At 43.7% G+C, this 17656-nt stretch overlaps 3 protein-coding genes across 3 annotated transcripts; all 3 read right to left on the bottom strand.

Moving 5' to 3' along the window:
* Positions 1-3072: 3072 nt before the first annotated feature.
* Positions 3073-5480, bottom strand: LOC102714915 (uncharacterized protein At1g65710). The gene is made up of 2 exons (XM_015836456.2): positions 4371-5480; positions 3073-4281 (listed from the first exon to the last, which is right to left on the bottom strand). Exons 1-2 carry the CDS (start codon positions 5391-5393, stop codon positions 3322-3324), a joined length of 1983 nt encoding a protein of 660 aa, XP_015691942.2. The 5' UTR covers positions 5394-5480; the 3' UTR covers positions 3073-3321.
* A 6138-nt stretch (positions 5481-11618) lies between these two features.
* Positions 11619-12464, bottom strand: LOC102715203 (ferredoxin-thioredoxin reductase, variable chain). Its single transcript, XM_015836038.2, has one exon. It carries the CDS (start codon positions 12362-12364, stop codon positions 11855-11857), a length of 510 nt encoding a protein of 169 aa, XP_015691524.2. The 5' UTR covers positions 12365-12464; the 3' UTR covers positions 11619-11854.
* Positions 12465-14772: 2308 nt separating this feature from the next.
* LOC102717611 (ethylene-responsive transcription factor ERF054-like) lies at positions 14773-16778 on the bottom strand. Its single transcript, XM_015836039.2, has one exon. It carries the CDS (start codon positions 16776-16778, stop codon positions 15417-15419), a length of 1362 nt encoding a protein of 453 aa, XP_015691525.2. The 3' UTR covers positions 14773-15416.
* Between the last annotated feature and the right edge of the window lie 878 nt (positions 16779-17656).

Raw genomic sequence — 17656 nt, forward strand, 5'->3', positions numbered from 1 at the left:
TATTAAAATAATTTTTTATTACCCCTTTACTTTTTATTCACCTCATGCAACAAAATTTCTAATAAAGAATGCGTACATGCTATGAGGTAATTCATTTCAAAATATGAGATTATTTCCTACCATGACCAATATATAGTAGCTTAGCTTTTTTTGAGATATATCTACATGTCATTGAGCTTCTACCATGTTTATCTCTCAAACGCCGGCATACTGATATGCCAACTCCTAAAATCAATTTTATCTCAATGAAATAATTTAGGTCTTCTATTCAAGACTAACCATATATAAATCTAATCTAGAATGAAAATAACCATGACTATATCATGACTATATAAGTAACAATTTTATAAACTTGGAATGTTGCTAAAACAGATATGTGAGCTATCAATAAATAATTTATGAGTTTATGATGCCCTCTCAAAAAAGCCACATGATTAAAAATAATCCTTACACTGCAATAAAACGTAGTGAGATTCGGTCTTTAAGCCAGATATGGTGGCATATATGTCATCTTTAATTATGATCTGCATGCATCTTGCTTTCAAAAGATCATTGTAGTATAGCGGTGGGTATTCCCGGTGTCACGCCCGTTACCCGGGTTCGACGATTCTGGCTACTCAGCTTTTTTGTCCATCTTTTGCAACGCGGGCGGCGCAAGCGCGAAGCAAGCCGATGGCCTGGTACAGAAGCGACGCGAGTTGGCCGACAGCCTAACGGCAAGCGCGGGCACGAGTGGGCCGCGAGCATGCGCGCAGAAGCGGGCTGACGGCCCATGGAGCGACGGACGAAAAATCGTAGCAGAATCAATACCGCTTTTTATAATAGTATAGATTAATCATATACTAATCTATTGCTTTTATTAATTAATCGGCTAACTGCAGTTAAACAAGTCGGCAAAAAAATAACCGTCATGTTAATAATTAATTAATCATATACTAATCTATTGCTACATACTTGTCTGTTCTCGCAAGGCAGATACGATATCTAGTTCCACTCGTTTTTCACACGCACGGTGTATTTTTTGTAAAAATTTTCTATAAAAAAGTTATTTAAAAAATCATATTCATCTATTTTATATTTTTAATAATTAATAATATACTAATCTATTGTTTTTATTAATTAATCGGCTAGTGCAGTTAATCAAGTCAGAAAAAAAAAACCGTGGCGTCGCCTGCCCTGGGATTCGAACAAGCAACCTGCGGATTATGGCAAGAGAGCCCTCACCACTGTGCTAACAAACCGTTGGTTGCTTTGTTCTTGAGCGTAAGAATATGACTCAGATGTCTCGCGGACACGGAAGCTGCTGCTGACGTCATCATGCGTATGGCTGACGTCAGATACGGACGAAAAACGTACGGCAGAATCGCTTTAAATGGCTATCGCAGAATTAGATAATTTTTCATATTGATCTCCAGAAGAACGCCATGTACAAAGGGATGTGCGTAACTTAATTAACTACTTATCACACTCCTAAGACAAAATTTGGCCAATGTATAAGACTTCGTGACCATGTCAAATCATGAGATACACTGGGCCATATAGAACGTGCGCTAAAAGATCTTGGGAACACACGAAGAGCAGCAATAAAGGAATTTCCTACGTTAAATTAGAAGTGTATTTGTACCGAATCATTTTATGAGGAATATCAAAGTAAGAGTGATATTTGGGGAGATTTTTACCATTTACATTTGAGCTTTCGTGGACTTTCTACACCAATGAGGTTTTTGTTGCGAACTGAACTCGTGGTTGACCTATAAAAACACCGCTGATCTACAACTCATGCGGCTCTAATCGTATATTTTCATTTCTAATTATACTTATAGGCCAAAATTTAAATTTAACTTTAAAATTAAAGTTGATTTAAATGTTTTTTCACCAAAGTAGCCTTGGCTTTTTATTCATAAATTATTTTTTATTTATAAATATCGTTTAGCTTTTTCTATCACCCCTAAATAACTAAAATAACTAATGTATTCCTCCCTGCTGTTGCAGTGCCAAATGGTTACAACAGGTCTTCAATTCTGGTCAGGAAAAGTTGAGGGTGTTTGTTTGGTGTTTCGTAGAAAAGTCAACCGATATATTTGCAAACAAAAAATAATTTATAGATAAAACTTCTAATGTGTATTCTTCGCGATTTAAAAGCCAAAAATAAAAAAATAAACTTCGGTGAAAACCTCCAAACTCAGCTATAAAACTATAAAAGATAAAAAATCCAAATTTTAGCTTGTAAATATAAGAAAAGCGAAAAGACAGGGACATGAGAAATTGGAAATATGCATGCATCAACCTGTATGAGGGCTTTTGTTTGTCTTATTCATGAAAAAAGATAAACAATATATTTGAAAACAAAAAATAATTTATGAATAATAGTTTTATATGTACTCTTATAAATCTAAAAGCACATGCTGAAAAATAAATTACGATAAAAAAAACTCTAAAATGAACTCTAAATTTAAAGTTAAAAATTTAAATTTTGTATAATAAGCATAAGCATAAATGAAAAGATGAGAGTGTGAATGTTTTCTAAAATGTATTCTTAGCAATATAAAAGCTAAAGCTAAAAAATAAACTTTGATGAAAAAACCCAAAAGCAATAGCAAATTTAAGATTGAAAATTCAAAATTTGGCTTATAAACATAAGCAGAAGCGAAAAGATATACGTGAGAGAAATTGAAAATATACGTGCATCAACCAATATGAGGGTGATTATTTGTTTTTTCATTAAAAAGTCAAACAGTATATTTACCAATAAAAAATAATTTATAAATAATACTTTTATATATATATGTATTCTGAACTATTTAAAAACGCGGACTAGGAAATATACTCCGATGAAAAACTCTAAATATAACTTTAAATTTAAAGTTAAAAATTTAAATTATGGGTTATAAACATAAGTATAAACAGAAAGACAGGGACATGAATGTTTTCAAGAGTTCAAAGTGGAGTTAAAGTTTTCTTTGATTTTTCTATCTATATTCTACCAACAGAATAACACTCATGAAAATTATTTCGAAACAAATGAGCCCTCGGCGTGAGAAACTACAACATTTTATTCCTGAATCCTGACAGGATATTCACCCAAAGATCGACAAAATTAGCAGGAGAGCAACAATCGATCTCCAAACCACAATGAAATCAATCACCGGAGCTCAGTGAAATGAACGACAAAGTATACATTGCAAATGTCACCGCCACGGTTACATCCTAAACAATGTATCATCCACAGAGAGTGAGAGAACGCAAACTCAACGCTGAATCGGCAACCTATCTTGCCACTACAAGGATAAGAACCAGACTACAATCGCCTCCTGATTATTGTTAGGCAATCGAAGAACTAACCGGAGCAGCACGAACATCGGATCGCGCATTGACAGTGCCGCCGACGCCGCTGCCACGGTGAGCACTGCGTCCGCGCTGAGCATTGCCGGTAGAACCCGCCCTCGAACGACCACCAGCCCTCGAACGACCACCACTAGGCTCCGGTGACGGGAGCTTCTGCTTGCTCTGCCATGACAGCTCCAGTGGGCTGACGGCGCCGCCGCTGAGCTGCTCTACCTCGTCGCCATAGTTGGACTGCGAGGCCGTCCATGTCCGGTCTGTGGAATCGACGGAACCGGGTTCCCAAGACGGCGTCCACGGGTTGCCGGCAAAGCTGTTGCTCCCGGCGGATTCCTGCGGCTCTGTCTCGCCGCGGATGTCCCGCACGGAGACGTACTTGTGCAGGCTCGGCTCCATTAGGTCGTCCTTCACCACGACCTCCGACTCAACGACGACCGTGCCGCTGCCGGCGGCGGCTGTCTTGCCATCGCCGCCGTACCTCCCATTAACCGAGCATTTGTCGTTGGCCGACCGATCCAGCTCGAAGCTCTTGTTCTCCGATGATGACGAGTTGAGGTCCGCGACCGCCTCAAGGATGGAGCAGGCCTTCGACACGCAAGCCGGGAGAGAGAAGGCCGGCGCCGGGACGGCGGCGCCGGTGCTCTGCTGGTGGTAGTTCTGGATGTCCTCGAGGAGCAGGGATGCGTACGAGTTGCCATTGTTGTCGAAGTCGCGCGAGGATCTCCTCGACGAACGGCCCTTCTGGTTGACGACGCTGTCGGCTACGATGCTCACCGAGTGCGTCGCCTTCATCCTCCCGGAACTCCCTTTGGCGTCTGGTGCCACGGCCTCCTCCACGATTTCCTGCTTCTCCTTCACCGTCCGGCTTGCGGTGGCTACCTGCTCTTTTGCCCGCTCCGCGGCCTTCTGCGGCAACGCGCCGCCATTATCCGTAGGTTTCTGCAATGCATTTCGATGGTTTGACTAATTTAGTGAGGAGAAATGCTGACACGGATTGGGTAAAATTGGAAGCTTTCGTTCATCTGTACCTTTTGAGGCCTTCCATTGATGTTGCTATTGTGGTGGCTGCCGAGCGTGTTCTCGTCGAGCTCTGCCATGGGGTTGCGACGGTACGGCGACTGCTCGGCCTTCCGCGACGAGCTCCGGCTTAGAGACGGTCCGTGCGTCGGCTGCACGGCGGCATTCTCGTTCCCCGCGGCCCCCGCCCTTGCCGGGGAGTTGGATCTTGGCGACGGGTACCTCTTCCCGGATGCAGCCGGCACGGGTGACGGCGCACGCCCCTTCTCCCGGGCAGGGACAGACACCATCTTCCCCGGCTGCTGCCGCGAGGCCCGCTCGCCGCAACCAGAGCTCCCTGTCGCGGGGACGCTGTCCGCGCGCCTCCCTGGGGACCGGCTCACTCTCCTGCTCCCACTTCCGCTGCTCCTCTCCTGGCTCCCCGACCGCTTCCGCTCCGGCGTCCTACGGCGCGGCGACGGTCGGTACACGGCGGCTCCCTGCCTCTCCCAGTCGCCGTCGTCGTCCACGCCGGCGCCTCTCCTCTCTCGGTCGAAATCGTAGCTCCTCTTAGATCCAGTGTACCTCCGGTGCCCGCCGCCGCTCTCACCCGACGCCACCTTCCCGGACGACGACGAGCTCCGGCTGAGCCGGCCGCACTGGATCAGGATGGCATCCACCTCCTCCTTGGTGCAGCTCGACGTCCGCACAGGCACCCTGCTCACGACAACGGTTTTCGCCTCCTCTTCCTGGACCGGCCTCTTCACCTCCTCATCCGCCTCGATGTTCCCTGCGGAGGCGACCTCGGCAGCAGCCGCGGCCGCGGCAGCCTTGACGACGAACACCGTCCTCTTGTCTGCCGCCGGCTCCTCCGCCTTGGGAACAGCCTTCTTGGACGGCGCTGGCTTCGCCTGCGGCGCCCTCTTGGCCTCCGAAGCTACCGCAACCTCCTTGGAACCAGCCTTCTTGCCGACGCCGGTCTTCTTGGCCTCATTGCACGGCTCCTCTGGCCGCCGCCTCGCTTGCTGCTTCTTCTTGCTGAAACAGAGACCCATGGGGGGCCTCGGCCACACTCGGGAATGGCCGGAATTTGGATCGGGAATGGCCGGAATTTGGAGGTGGCGGTGTTTGGTTCCGGTGTGGCGTGGATGGTTTTGTGTGTTGGAGAGTGTGTTTTGAACCGTGGCGTCTGCAACAACCGAGGAAAGCGAAGCCAGCCAGCTGCGGCGGCGGAGGAGGGGAGGTGGATTTCAAATTTTTCTGTTGGTTCGTCGGGGTACGTGCGCGGCCGCAGCGGCGCACGACGCGCGTGCTCCAGAGGAGAAAGCCGTTGGGGGCGACAGAGAGTATGCTTTGGTACGGCTCCAGTGGTAGCCACACTGGCTCCCGTTGTACACAGGATACAGGCATATACTCGAGTGGAGAACGGTTCAAGTATTTGCACTTTTGCAGTAGCTACAGTATCGATCTGGATTCACACTAATCCCAGGGATTTGTGCTGATTATTTCCCAAAAGCTGCAAACTGTACACCATAATTACTCAGCTGCCTGGTCCTAGAGTAGCAGCCAGTCAGTCACGCGTTGATGCATCCGGAAGCACCCTGTGACGATACTGTTCGAGGACAACTGGATTGATCAGTGAAAACCGATTCGAAATCCACGCTTGTAGCTCATCTTTGTTTATGTTTATAAACAAATTTTAAATTTTAAATTTAGAGTTAATTTTGAGCTTTTTCTATTGCATTTTATTTTTCAGCTTTAGCTTTTATATCATCGTGAACATGCATATAAAAATATTATTTATAAATTATTTTTTATTTGTAAATATATCATTTGCCTTTTATTTTACAAACCCAAAAGATGACTTCAATTGGAAAAAAATTGGGACATATATTTTCGCTTATAAGCAAAAAAATTAAAATTTTCAACCTTAAATTAGGAGTAGATTTTATAGTGTTTTTATTATATTTTATTTTTCAACCTTGACTTTTAGATCACTACAAATATGTATAAAAAATTCATAAATTATTTTTATTTACATGAAAAGGCCAAACCATCACCGCATGGGTTTTCCCGGTTTCCACCTTTAGTTTATATTCTAGATTACACAAAACTTTAAATTCCTTCGGTTTCTCTCTATAGTTTATTTTCAAGTATACCAAACTCTAAATTCTTGGGGATGATTGTTTGGCATTTTCTAGAAAAATCCAAATGATATATTTATAAATAAAATAAATTTATGAATGCAAATTTTATACATATACTCCAAAATGTTCATATAGTGAAAATATTTTTATTCAGTGTTTTGTAATAAAATTATTTATTAAAAATGTTTAAAAAATTAAAAAATCGTGCTCCCATGCCCAACCAGCTCTAGAGTCATTAGAGTGGATTCAATTTTGAGTATACGGTGTAAGATACGTTACCGTATAATCCACGTACTTCACTGTTCTGAGATGGCGACGACTGGATGAGATAGATACGTAGTACTCGACTACGGGTAGATGAGGTGATGGACCATACCGCATTCTTTATACTTTTTTTGAACTTAAAAGGTCGACCGTTGTAAATTTCTTCGCTAGCCGCTACTAGCAAACAAGCAGACTATTGGAGCGACTTGCCGAGCTTTGCTAGGAGAGCATCTCAGTTTCACTTCACGTGATGGGAATTTACAGATGATGATGTTCAGATCCGGGGTAAAAGACACGATTCCGTCACCCTTGATCCGTTGACGTTCTCTCACAAATTGACGGGATTTGAGTATCCCACTGATTTCCACGTCCGCGTACGCTAACCAGCCGGATCAAGCGTCAGCTCCGCGGAGGTGTCTTTGGCATATGAACGAACTCAATGAGTTTTTTGTATCAATCACTCGATGTCTGTAACTCTGCAAGTATGTTTGCATAGGAAGTGGTGTGAACCTCTAGTCCTTTCACTTATACTTGTCATAAGCAAAATACTTATCAATACTTAGAAACAATTTGTGTTAAAACTTTATATACATTTTGTTAGCAAATGCAAAATAAAATACCATAAAAAACTCCAAAATTAACAATAACATTGACTTAGAATTCGAAATTTTGCTTATGCTTATAATTTGGTGGCAAAAAGATGGCTTTGCATATGAAAGGATTAAATCGAAACTCATGTACACCGCATTTTGAAAAAAAATATGAACGGACAGAGTAAAATCATCAACCAAGGAGAGGAGAACATGTAATTCATTATTTCCGCTCCTTTCGTTCTAAAATGTAGACATTTTATTATTCAAATTTCGTATCACAATATAAGCATTTCTATGTCGATTTTCATGATTCTCGTATCGTCAATTATTCCCCTAACACATGAGAAGCTTACACAGAGAATATCAACAATTCAATACTAAGAAATGATCACTAAGTGACTAAAAGGATTTTTATCCAACCTTAAATCCTTTATATTTGCTAAATAATCTAGAAATGATTGTATTTTGGAAAGGAGGGAGTACAAGAATAGAATCCAATGTTTTCAGTTGAATCAAAGCTGATATTTTTTTTATAAAGTTGGTGCATTCACAAAAGCTGAAAGGAAAAAAAGGATTTAGCAAAGTAAACAAAAACTTAACACCTAGAAGTACAATGTACCGCTACCTCATCACCAAGATTTTGATGATTTCACCACAACCCTACATATTAATGTACATTGAAGACATATGATTGAAAGTGCATCAAAGTGGATGGAGCATATTTGCAAAGGAAAAATAATTTGTGAATAAAATTTTTTATAGACATATTTTTAACTATTTAAAAACCAAGAATAAAAAAAACTTCGATGAAAAAAAACCCCAAATCAATTCTATTTTAAGGTTAAAAATTAAAATTTTGAAGCAAAAAGATGGAGGTGTAATTTTTTTTCCTAATTTTTACCTGTATATTGACTTGATTAACTATACATCCAGAGAAAGGAAGAAACTGCAGCATATTGACAGTTACTGTCGAAACTTTTACCTTCAACTGAAGTATGACAAAAGAACAGTGCTCAGAACGTTCCAACAGAAACTCAGTATCCAGCAGAAGGAAAACAATACCCACAAGATGAGAACTTGAGATCAAGGAATTATACAGGACGTCATAGATCACGCCACAGTAAGATGCATGTTCTTTCAGAGATCCATACCATTGAACCACAAAAAGGGCTGTTCAAAAATAAAGGGACGAAAACTGATTACTCTTTTTTTCAATATACTATTACTGAGCCCTTTAAGATACTCAACATTACCTCCAAGGAGGCAAGAGTTATTGTTAAATATCAGCCCTTGAATATATGATTTATTTTTTATAAAACATATTTTTATTCTCTTAATTAATAGAAAACACAAAAGGAAATTATTAATACATTAATGCACATTATTACCCTTTCCAACTTAGCCATGCATGAAGGAGATTAGGCTCCACCAAATTAGCAACTATCTAGTAGGCAATAAATTTTCCACTATATTTAAACCATATATAAAATGTTGTTGTAAAGCCAAGAAAACATGAAATGTATCTAAAACATATTTGTGTGGAAACAAACAAGGAACGATGATTTGAAATTTCTAGTTTCAAATATTTCAAAAAGAAATCAAAATGTGCTCCTATAAACTTATCATTAAAATTTCACCAAAAAAAATACCAGATTAAGTTAATTTTTTGGATGTGATTTGATCTTATAATTCTGAACTACTCATATACGATGTATATATGATTTTGAAAATGAAATTTGGAAGCTAAATGTGATTTGAATTAGAAATAGACAAATAACAAGATTATCAGATTAAGTACTTCCCATTCTTTAAAATAGCAAGTACAACATATTATTTATTTCCTTTTTGAAGATCTATTACCTCCTAGCAGGAAATAACAATATCAAGCATTCGATCAACATGAAATGGATGGGCAAAATAGTCTTGGAGAACTGTAAAAAAATCCACTAATAATATACTAGTGCATTGTAACAGGTCCATACAACTAATGATAGGCACATGTCCATAGAGAAAAGAAAAGATCCATAGACTGATGATGGACTGCAGAGAATCATGAAGAAAAGAAATTGTTTTCTTAAAGAAACCACTTGCTTTTTTTTGTTTGGGGGTGGGGGGGGGGGGTGTCAAGCGATGGTTTTTGGGATGGGGAGGACAGAAGGCTCTGCTTTAAGTAGTGAGATGTTGATCAAATAAAAGGAAAAGAAGAAAACAGTTTCCATCAAATGAACACTATGTCGGGCTTCCAGAATCTTTTACTATCATCTTCCATGAAAGGATCCAGTATATGAGCATCAGGACAATACAAAAGGGCAGTAGCACAAAAGCTAAAAAGAACGAAGGCATTGTTGAACTCTGCTTCAATTTGATCCTCAAGATTTGATTCACGTATTACAATCATGGAAAACCAGATGCTCATTTGTACTGAAGCATATGAATTTTCACAATTAGAAGCATCTGTTAAAGATGAATTGTAGTCTTAAAGACCACTTAGATTGGGTAGAGCCTGTATAAATTTTCTGGCCCTAGTTGATAAAGATCTTACAGCAAGACAAAGTATCACCCTGGATATATTGGGGAAAGTATGTCCAGAGAAAATTATACCCCCTCCGTTCCAAATTATTAGACTTTCTAGGTTTGCCTAGATTCATCCATGTATTAATGTGTATGTTTTGTATGTGTGTCTAGATTCATTAGCACAGATATAAATCTAAACAAGGCCAAAAAGTCTTATAATTGGGAACCGGAAGGAATATTATAGACTTGGTAATGCGTATTAACATTGCGAATGAGCTAGAAAGGATTCAAAAAAACTTAAGCTTATTTTTCTAGCACATGAAAACATAGAGAGCAAAAGTCTAATATCTAGATAACTGCAATATAACATTCATTTCCGTGGATCAGGTAACTTGCAAGATCCCTTTATTCCCTATAAAAAATAAACTCAGTACCCAACTCATCCATTCATTCCCGTTAAGTTTCCAGCATTGGTGACTTATGTTTTATATCTTGAAAGAATCATGTTTTATATCTTGAAAGAATCACAACCAACATCTGCTATAAATAGACTATGCACATTTAGCTTTACTCAGGACCTAATCACAAGACACAAGGTTATAGTTTAAAGAGTGAAGTGCACCCGCGGTCCCTAAACTTGTGTGCATGTGTCATCTAGGTCCCTGAACTCTTAAAATACATTTTTGGATCCCCAAACTTGTCTGGGGTGTCATATAGGTCCAAACGGTAGCCCCGCTCCATCCACTAACGTGGCATGCCACGGTGGCGCCTACGTGGCGCTGACATCGCCCGGCTGCCGCCTGCGTCATCGTGAGCCAGCCGTCTCCTGCTTGGGCGAGCGCACATGTGAGAAGGGAACGAGATAGCACCGCAAAGGAGTGGAGGAATTGAGAAGGGAGAGAAAAGAATAAGGAGAGAGATACTGACATGTGGGACCCACATGGCCCACCAACACGTAGGCGCTACCGTGGCATGCCACATCAGCGGATGGAGCGGGTCGGAGCCCGTTTAGACCTATATGACACCCCAGACAAGTTCGGTGACCCAAAAATACATTTTGAGAGTTCAGGGACCTAGATGACATATGCACACAAGTTTAGGGACCGCTGATGCACTTCACTCTAGTTTAAATAGCTTAATTACCTCCACAATCCAGTTCATTTACCATCTAAGTTTGATCGGGTTCACACAGGCATGTGCACAGGCCAAACCTAAAGCATCACTCTCACTCAAATGATCGAGATTAAAGGGAACTCAACTCAAACATTGAATACATTTCACACCATTTAACTCAACTAGAAACAAGGCTAACTCCATGTGGCCATGTGTGATGGATAGAGGGATGGAAAACGAATCTATGGTAAAAGTCTGGCGACCAGTTCTGGTAAATTACAAGTTTGAGGAGTAAACGGAGGCACCAGCAACAGTTAGGTGTCGAGGAACCAACTGCACTACTTATAATTAACCCATCAACTTTAGTTGGTTAACCCTGATCCAAGTTCTGAATGCCCAATGATTCTCAATGTTGTTATAGAACGAAACAAGAAAAGCTCACAACTGAAATCGAGGTAATTGAATATATGGTCAAGTCAACAGACAATGGATAAACACAATTCAGTGTTCCAATTGTACCACAAGGTTACACTAATTAGAGGAATCAACTACCATCACTATGAGTAACATATTCCTGGAAGCAACAAATTTTCTTGGAAAATAACTAGAAATATTACTAATGAATAAGACCAACACAGAATCATCAGTATAACCATTTCATTCATAATTGTTATAACTCATAATCCCAACCATTCTCAGTTTCTCACATATCAAAATGTTGATGTTGAACAGAACTACAAAAGAGTGAGGAAGAGCAGACAAGTAAGCAAACAACTTACTTGCGATCTCCTCGCACCCTCTTTAATCTTTTCTTCTCATATACAGATTCTGCATCCGCAGCCAAGAGCACAAGAGCACATTATTCTGTAAGAGCGACCTGTTAGGCTATTCATCTCCGACGAGCTCGAACTCGTCTTCCCGGAGGTGAGCAAAGAACCGGACTGGTTTGTCCTGCCCATCCACCCTGAGCTCGAACTCCACCTTGAAGGGGAGATTGGCCGTGATGCGCTTGCCCTTCCAGACGCCGACGTACTGCTTGACCACACCCTCCATGCCACGGAGGTCCAGGTCCGGCGCCTTGGAGACGTGGTGAACGCGGACCGGGGCCATCACGCGCACGCGCTTGCCGATCTTGGGGGCCGCGGCGGCCTCCTCGGCGGCCACGTCCGAGGGCGACGAGGACACATCAGCGGCGACAACCTGGCGCGCGGTGCCTAGGCGCCCGCGGCACCGCGGCGGCGGGGGGCAGCGAGCGGCCTTGGTTGTTGGGGGGAGGAGGCTGCGGCGTAGGGGGCGGAAGGAGGTGCTGGGGGACGCCACGGCGGTGGTGGTGGTGGTGGCGGTGGCGGTGGCGGGTGCCATCGGCACGGTTGGTGGCCGTGTGGGGAATTGCATCGAGCAGGTGGTGTGCACGTGAGGATAAGAGTTGCCGAGGCCGCTGAAGGTTGGGGGTGGATGGCGATTGGCGAGGTGGATGTCTACACTGACCTGCGACCATCCCAAGGGTCATTTGATCCTCCCGTACGAAACGAATTTACGGGTTTTTGATAAAATTTTTAAGTCTTCGTTTTATTTGAAAAAAATTTATGATTAATAGTTGTATTGTTATTATATGATAAAACATGAATAGTACTTTACACAGGACTAATTTTTTTCAAATTTTAATAAAATTTTCAAATAAGACGGATGGTCAAACACTCAAAACTCATAAATCTTCTTTTTTTTTTACGGAGAAGTACATTCTTAAGCCTTTCTCGGTATCAAATTATACTCCTTTTGAAAACTTTGCATGTATTCGTTACAATATTACATGAATAAATAAAAATCAGATTATAGTTTACGGATGAATGAACAATGACGATGACTTATTATTCCCTGGAATTATGGTCCATGGATGATAGACACAACTGGGTTTATTGGGCTATCCGGTTCATTAAAATGTGTCGAAAGATTGAACCATTACGTATTCATACCATAGGCTTTTTTATGTCCTATAACAATCTGCCCAACAAAAAGAGAACATGTAAACTTGTTTGGACCTATGATTCCAGTAGGCAGTACGCAGTAGCATATGATCCATGAAAGAAAATTATCGCATTTGCCATATGTATAATTACCTCACATACCATGGCACGAAGTGCACTATAGCATAAGTAAACTGGATCTAAGAACACTGTCAGTAGCGCACACAAATTCGTAGGATGCATTGTCAGTATGCCACCAATGCATCATCACTCATCAAACTTGATCTCGCCACTGGCCAGGCGGCCACCCAGTCACACAACGACTGGCGTGCTTGGACTCCAAGACCTGTAGTGGGTAACTAAGACCTTTAACAAGCGAAAATACTATGGTATGATGTTTGCTTACAATTCTAGTACGATCAAATGACATGTCTCTTGTGCTTGCTTACGATGAATCTGTTTTTATGGATTCGTAACTTCCCTCTACTAGTAAACACGGATAGAGTTGTTTGATCGTACAAACTTCATAAACGAAAGATTGTACGTATAACAACGCTCTTTAACAAGTGGTCGTATTGGGTGAGGTCGTCAGCGGATTGATTGGGGAGTATGATTGTAGCTGTCGATCACACCGTTGCAGTAGTTGCCCTGATTACATTGCCGGAGCCCCACATGCTCTCTCGCGCGCGGACCCTTACAAATACAAGTACAATTGCTATAAGAAAACTCGAAGGTCTCTCCGTAAATTTGCGGTTAAACATGTGGCGGCATATATGGTAAACCTACGTTCTTATCAGGCAAACTACTTGTGTCTAAGACCAATCTGATCGATGGTATAGGTTGGTCACCTATCATGACGACTCTACTATATTCAAGTTGCACCATGCCGCCACCCGCCATTTTTTTGCCTTGTGTGTTTCAGGCTTCAGTTACGTACTACCTCTGTTTCATAATGTGTTTGATTTTTTTTGCAACGTTTGACCCTTCGCCTTATTCAAAAATTTAGTGCAAATATAAAACAATGATAAGTCATGCTTAAAGTTCTTTTGATAATAAAGTAAGCCACAAGCAAAATAAATGATATTTCTATAATTTTTAAATAAGACAAATGATCAAACATTATATAGAAAAGGAGAGAGTACGTACTGCGAGTTCTGCAGTGGACAGAAACCCCCGTGCGCGCACGCACTGGCCGCTCGCCCAAACTTACGAGTTGTTATGTACATACAGCATGTATGTAGTGGTTTAATGTATTGTTGTGTGCCCTAAACAATTTGGACGGAATATTGGTCGTGCTCTAAACTATTATCTCCGTCTTATAATGTATCTAAATTCATTCATGAATGAATGTATATAATTTATACATGTATCTAGATTCATTAACATACATATGAAGCATTATGAAACGGAGAGAGTACATAATAAGATTAGCTACTTTCTCAATATTCATTAGCATGTTTTTAAATTGCTAAATGGTGCATTTTGTGTAAAAAATTCTAATCGAAAAGTTCCTTTAAGTAAATCAAATAAAATTTATTTTCAATATTAAATATTTAATTCTTGATTAATCATATGATAATCATATTTTCTATTTCCGTAAGTCTAAGTGGTGAATTCTAACATATGAAAATAACATATCCACTATCTAAAAATGTATGCACTAAGAGGTAGTAAATGTAGGGTTAGTTATCCCGTATGAAAAACATAGAATAATTAGCACATGATTAATTAATTATTAATTATAAAAAATATGAAATAGATTAATATGATTTTTAAAGCAACTCGCCTATAAAAAATTTTCACAAAAATACACCGTTTAACCATTTGAAAATGTGCATGCGAAAAATAAGGGAACTCTAACTTAGGCCGAACGTGGCGCGGCCTAAGTATCTTTAGAAACAGATATCAGTGGAATGCCAGAGTCAGAGTACATAAAACAGTGGAATGCCAGAGACGTTCCAGATACATGAAAATAAATCTAAGTGAAACTAATCATCTGAACACATACATATGCATGAAATTATTCTAGTAAAGTAGTAATCTCATAGCCCAGTAATGAATACCTAATTAGATCAACAAAGCTATCGAGTGAGTAAAAGGAAAGATGAATACTTCAAAACTTTTGAAGTCGAGTTTAACGAATATCTGACACACACAATCTTGGGAGAGATACGAAATAAAGGGAATTGTACCATGGTCACCCCAACCAGCTGACCTAAAAATCGCAGCCGAGAACAGGGTTCCCTTGTGAATTATGGTTCAGAAAGTCTTCAGAATTGATAAGAGGTGTGGCCAAGTAGTTGCTGTAGTACGTACGTAGAGCTGTCTGATGCTGCAAATTGTCTTTAAAACTGCAATCTGCAAGCATCTCTACCCCAGTCATACTTTGTGAGGGAAGTCGATGAGCAATGGAATAGATCGTCGAGGTGTTTGGCTGTGTGCATCTATGCATGCTTAATCCTTCGACGTGAAGCTAGGTAGGACTAGGAGTCTGAGATCGTCCCATTGGGAGGGAGATCCGAAGAAGAAGAGGTTACCGGAACATCATCGCATGCCATGTCAATCCCTGCTGCCGTTGCCGGCACCGTTCCTTGCGTGCCGGAATGATCCATGCTAGTTTCATCGCTGGAGAAGCGAGGGTGGAGGAAGAGGCCGCGAGCGTTGTCCATATCGTAGTCGTCCCAGAAGGAGCTGCCAGGGCCCCACGTGCTGAACCATGACTCGTCGGGAGGAACCCACATGCCGCCGGACCCGGACGCGGACGCCACCGGCGCGTGAAGCATTTCAGCCGAGTACGGCGCAGCTGTGTTGTCGCTAGAGCAGCCTTCTTGACGAGAGGTTGGAGCCGGAGGCTGTGGCTGTTTCTCCATGGACAATCCTGCCGGATCACGCTGTTGTTCCTGCTGCTGGGGAGCTTGCTGCGTGTTTGGCTCGCCAGGTGTCTCCGGAGGCGATGGCGAGGACGACGAGCACGACGCGGCGGCAACGGATAGGGCGGCCGCGGAGCTTACGCTGGTGCGACCGCTCCCGCCGGCGCGGCCCTTCCCAAGGAACCGGTCCGGGAAGTTGAGCCGCGCGTTCTCGCCGCGGAGCTTGAAGGCCTCGCGGTCGTACGCCATGGCGGCGTCCTCGGCGGTGTCGAAGGTGCCGAGCCACAGGCGCGTGCGGTTTCGTGGCAGGCGGATCTCCGCGACCCACTTCCCCCAGTGCCTCTGACGGACACCGCGGTAAAGCTTCTGCGGCGGTGGCGGGGCCCGGAGCAGCTGCTGGTACAGCCACGGTGGCAAGCCTCCAGGTCCACCGCGCGGGCTCAGGTTCAGCGCCTCGCTCCAGTACCGGAGCAGCATCTGCTGCTGCTGCGCGTTCTCCGGGACGACGAACTGCGTCGTCGAGCACGGAGGCGACGCGCCGAACGATATCATCTGCTGGTGCTGCAACGGCTGCTGCTGCTGTGGCGACGTCGGCAGGGACACGCTGGACTGCTGCCACATCGAGTGGAGCCTCGGGCTCCCACCACCCGCCGCCGCGGAGGCCTCGTACGCGAAGGGGAAGATGTGTCGCGCCGACGGCGGCGGCGGTGATGACAGTATGACGCCGGCTGGAGCGTCGGAAGCCGAAGAAGAGCGAGGCGAAGGCGGGGCCGACGAGGACGTGGAGAGCGACGACGCGGAGCGGTGGAGGCGGTCGGGGCTCCGCCCGATCTTCTTGAGCGGCCGCAGCAATGCCACGGACGCGTCCTCCAAAACCGTCCCCAGCTGCCGCCGCGGCTGTATGGGCGTCACCCCCTTCCCTTTCCACCTCCTGCCACCACCGCCGCCGCCGCTCTCGCCGCTCGGCGCGTCCATGCGCGGAGAAGAAGGCAGAGCGCGCGCCGCCGGTGTATCGACTGTATCCGTCTATGCAAACGTATCAGCTGAGACCGGGTGCAGCCAACGTACCCGGCGCCCGTCGTGCTTGCAGCAATATATAGATCAGACAACCTTGTAATTAAACTGATCCTGACACCAACTTGCGCCTCTAGCTAGCTAGCCAGCCAGCTACGCTAGCTGCAGCGACGTACGCGCGGGCGCGGGTGGCGAGTGGGCAACCGGTGAAACTCGGAGACGAGACGATCGCTTGGCGTCGCGAGGTTGCCAGTGGGCGAACCGGTGCGGGCGCGCGCGTGCGTGTGGTGGGGTTTGGTTGTGATTCCGCGACGCGTGCGACCGATAGCAGCGCGCGCGCTTATAAAAGGTAGGGAGAAAAGCCGGGAGGAGACCAGTGCCCGGTGAAAAAAAAAGAGGGTGGAAACAAACGGTTCTGCGCGCCAGGAAAAAGATCCCGGTCGGTGGTCGGGCCCCACCGCCCATTGACCCAGCGAGGGGACCCTCCGATGCCGACACGTCACGGGAGCACGAATCTCAAGGACGATGTCAGGATCGCGACGGGGGCCGTCTTGCCGTTGCTGTCACCGCTGCGTGGACGGTACTGATCTGGAAAGAAATGCTTGTCAATGTGGGCTTTGCTAGATTGACCCCTCCCATTGCTTTCCTTGTACTCTAATCTCTCGAGAAGGTTAAGCTAGTGGTCCGTTTTTATACTCGAGTTTGTGAGTTTTCCGCCAATCGATCACGCTGGCAATAATTGCTTTGTTGTTTCATCTTAGAAAGAAAAGAAAAATCGATGTTCCTGACGGACCGTTTAGTGGCCGTGCAAATAACATATTCAGTAGGTGAGGAAAGAG

The sequence above is a fragment of the Oryza brachyantha genome, chromosome 4 (genome assembly GCF_000231095.2).
Source record: "Oryza brachyantha chromosome 4, ObraRS2, whole genome shotgun sequence".
Lineage (NCBI taxonomy): Eukaryota > Viridiplantae > Streptophyta > Magnoliopsida > Poales > Poaceae > Oryza > Oryza brachyantha.

What these genes read in the sequence shown, in the direction of transcription:
- LOC102714915 (XM_015836456.2), bottom strand. Translation starts at nt 5,393, where the DNA reads ATGGGTCTCTGTTTCAGCAAGAAGAAGCAGCAAGCGAGGCGGCGGCCA. An exon ending in TCAATGGAAGGCCTCAAAAG is followed by an intron (nt 4,282 to 4,370) that starts GTACAGATGAAC and finishes AATGCATTGCAG; the next exon opens with AAACCTACGGATAATGGCGG.
- LOC102715203 (XM_015836038.2), bottom strand. Translation starts at nt 12,364, where the DNA reads ATGCAATTCCCCACACGGCCACCAACCGTGCCGATGGCACCCGCCACC.
- LOC102717611 (XM_015836039.2), bottom strand. Translation starts at nt 16,778, where the DNA reads ATGGACGCGCCGAGCGGCGAGAGCGGCGGCGGCGGTGGTGGCAGGAGG.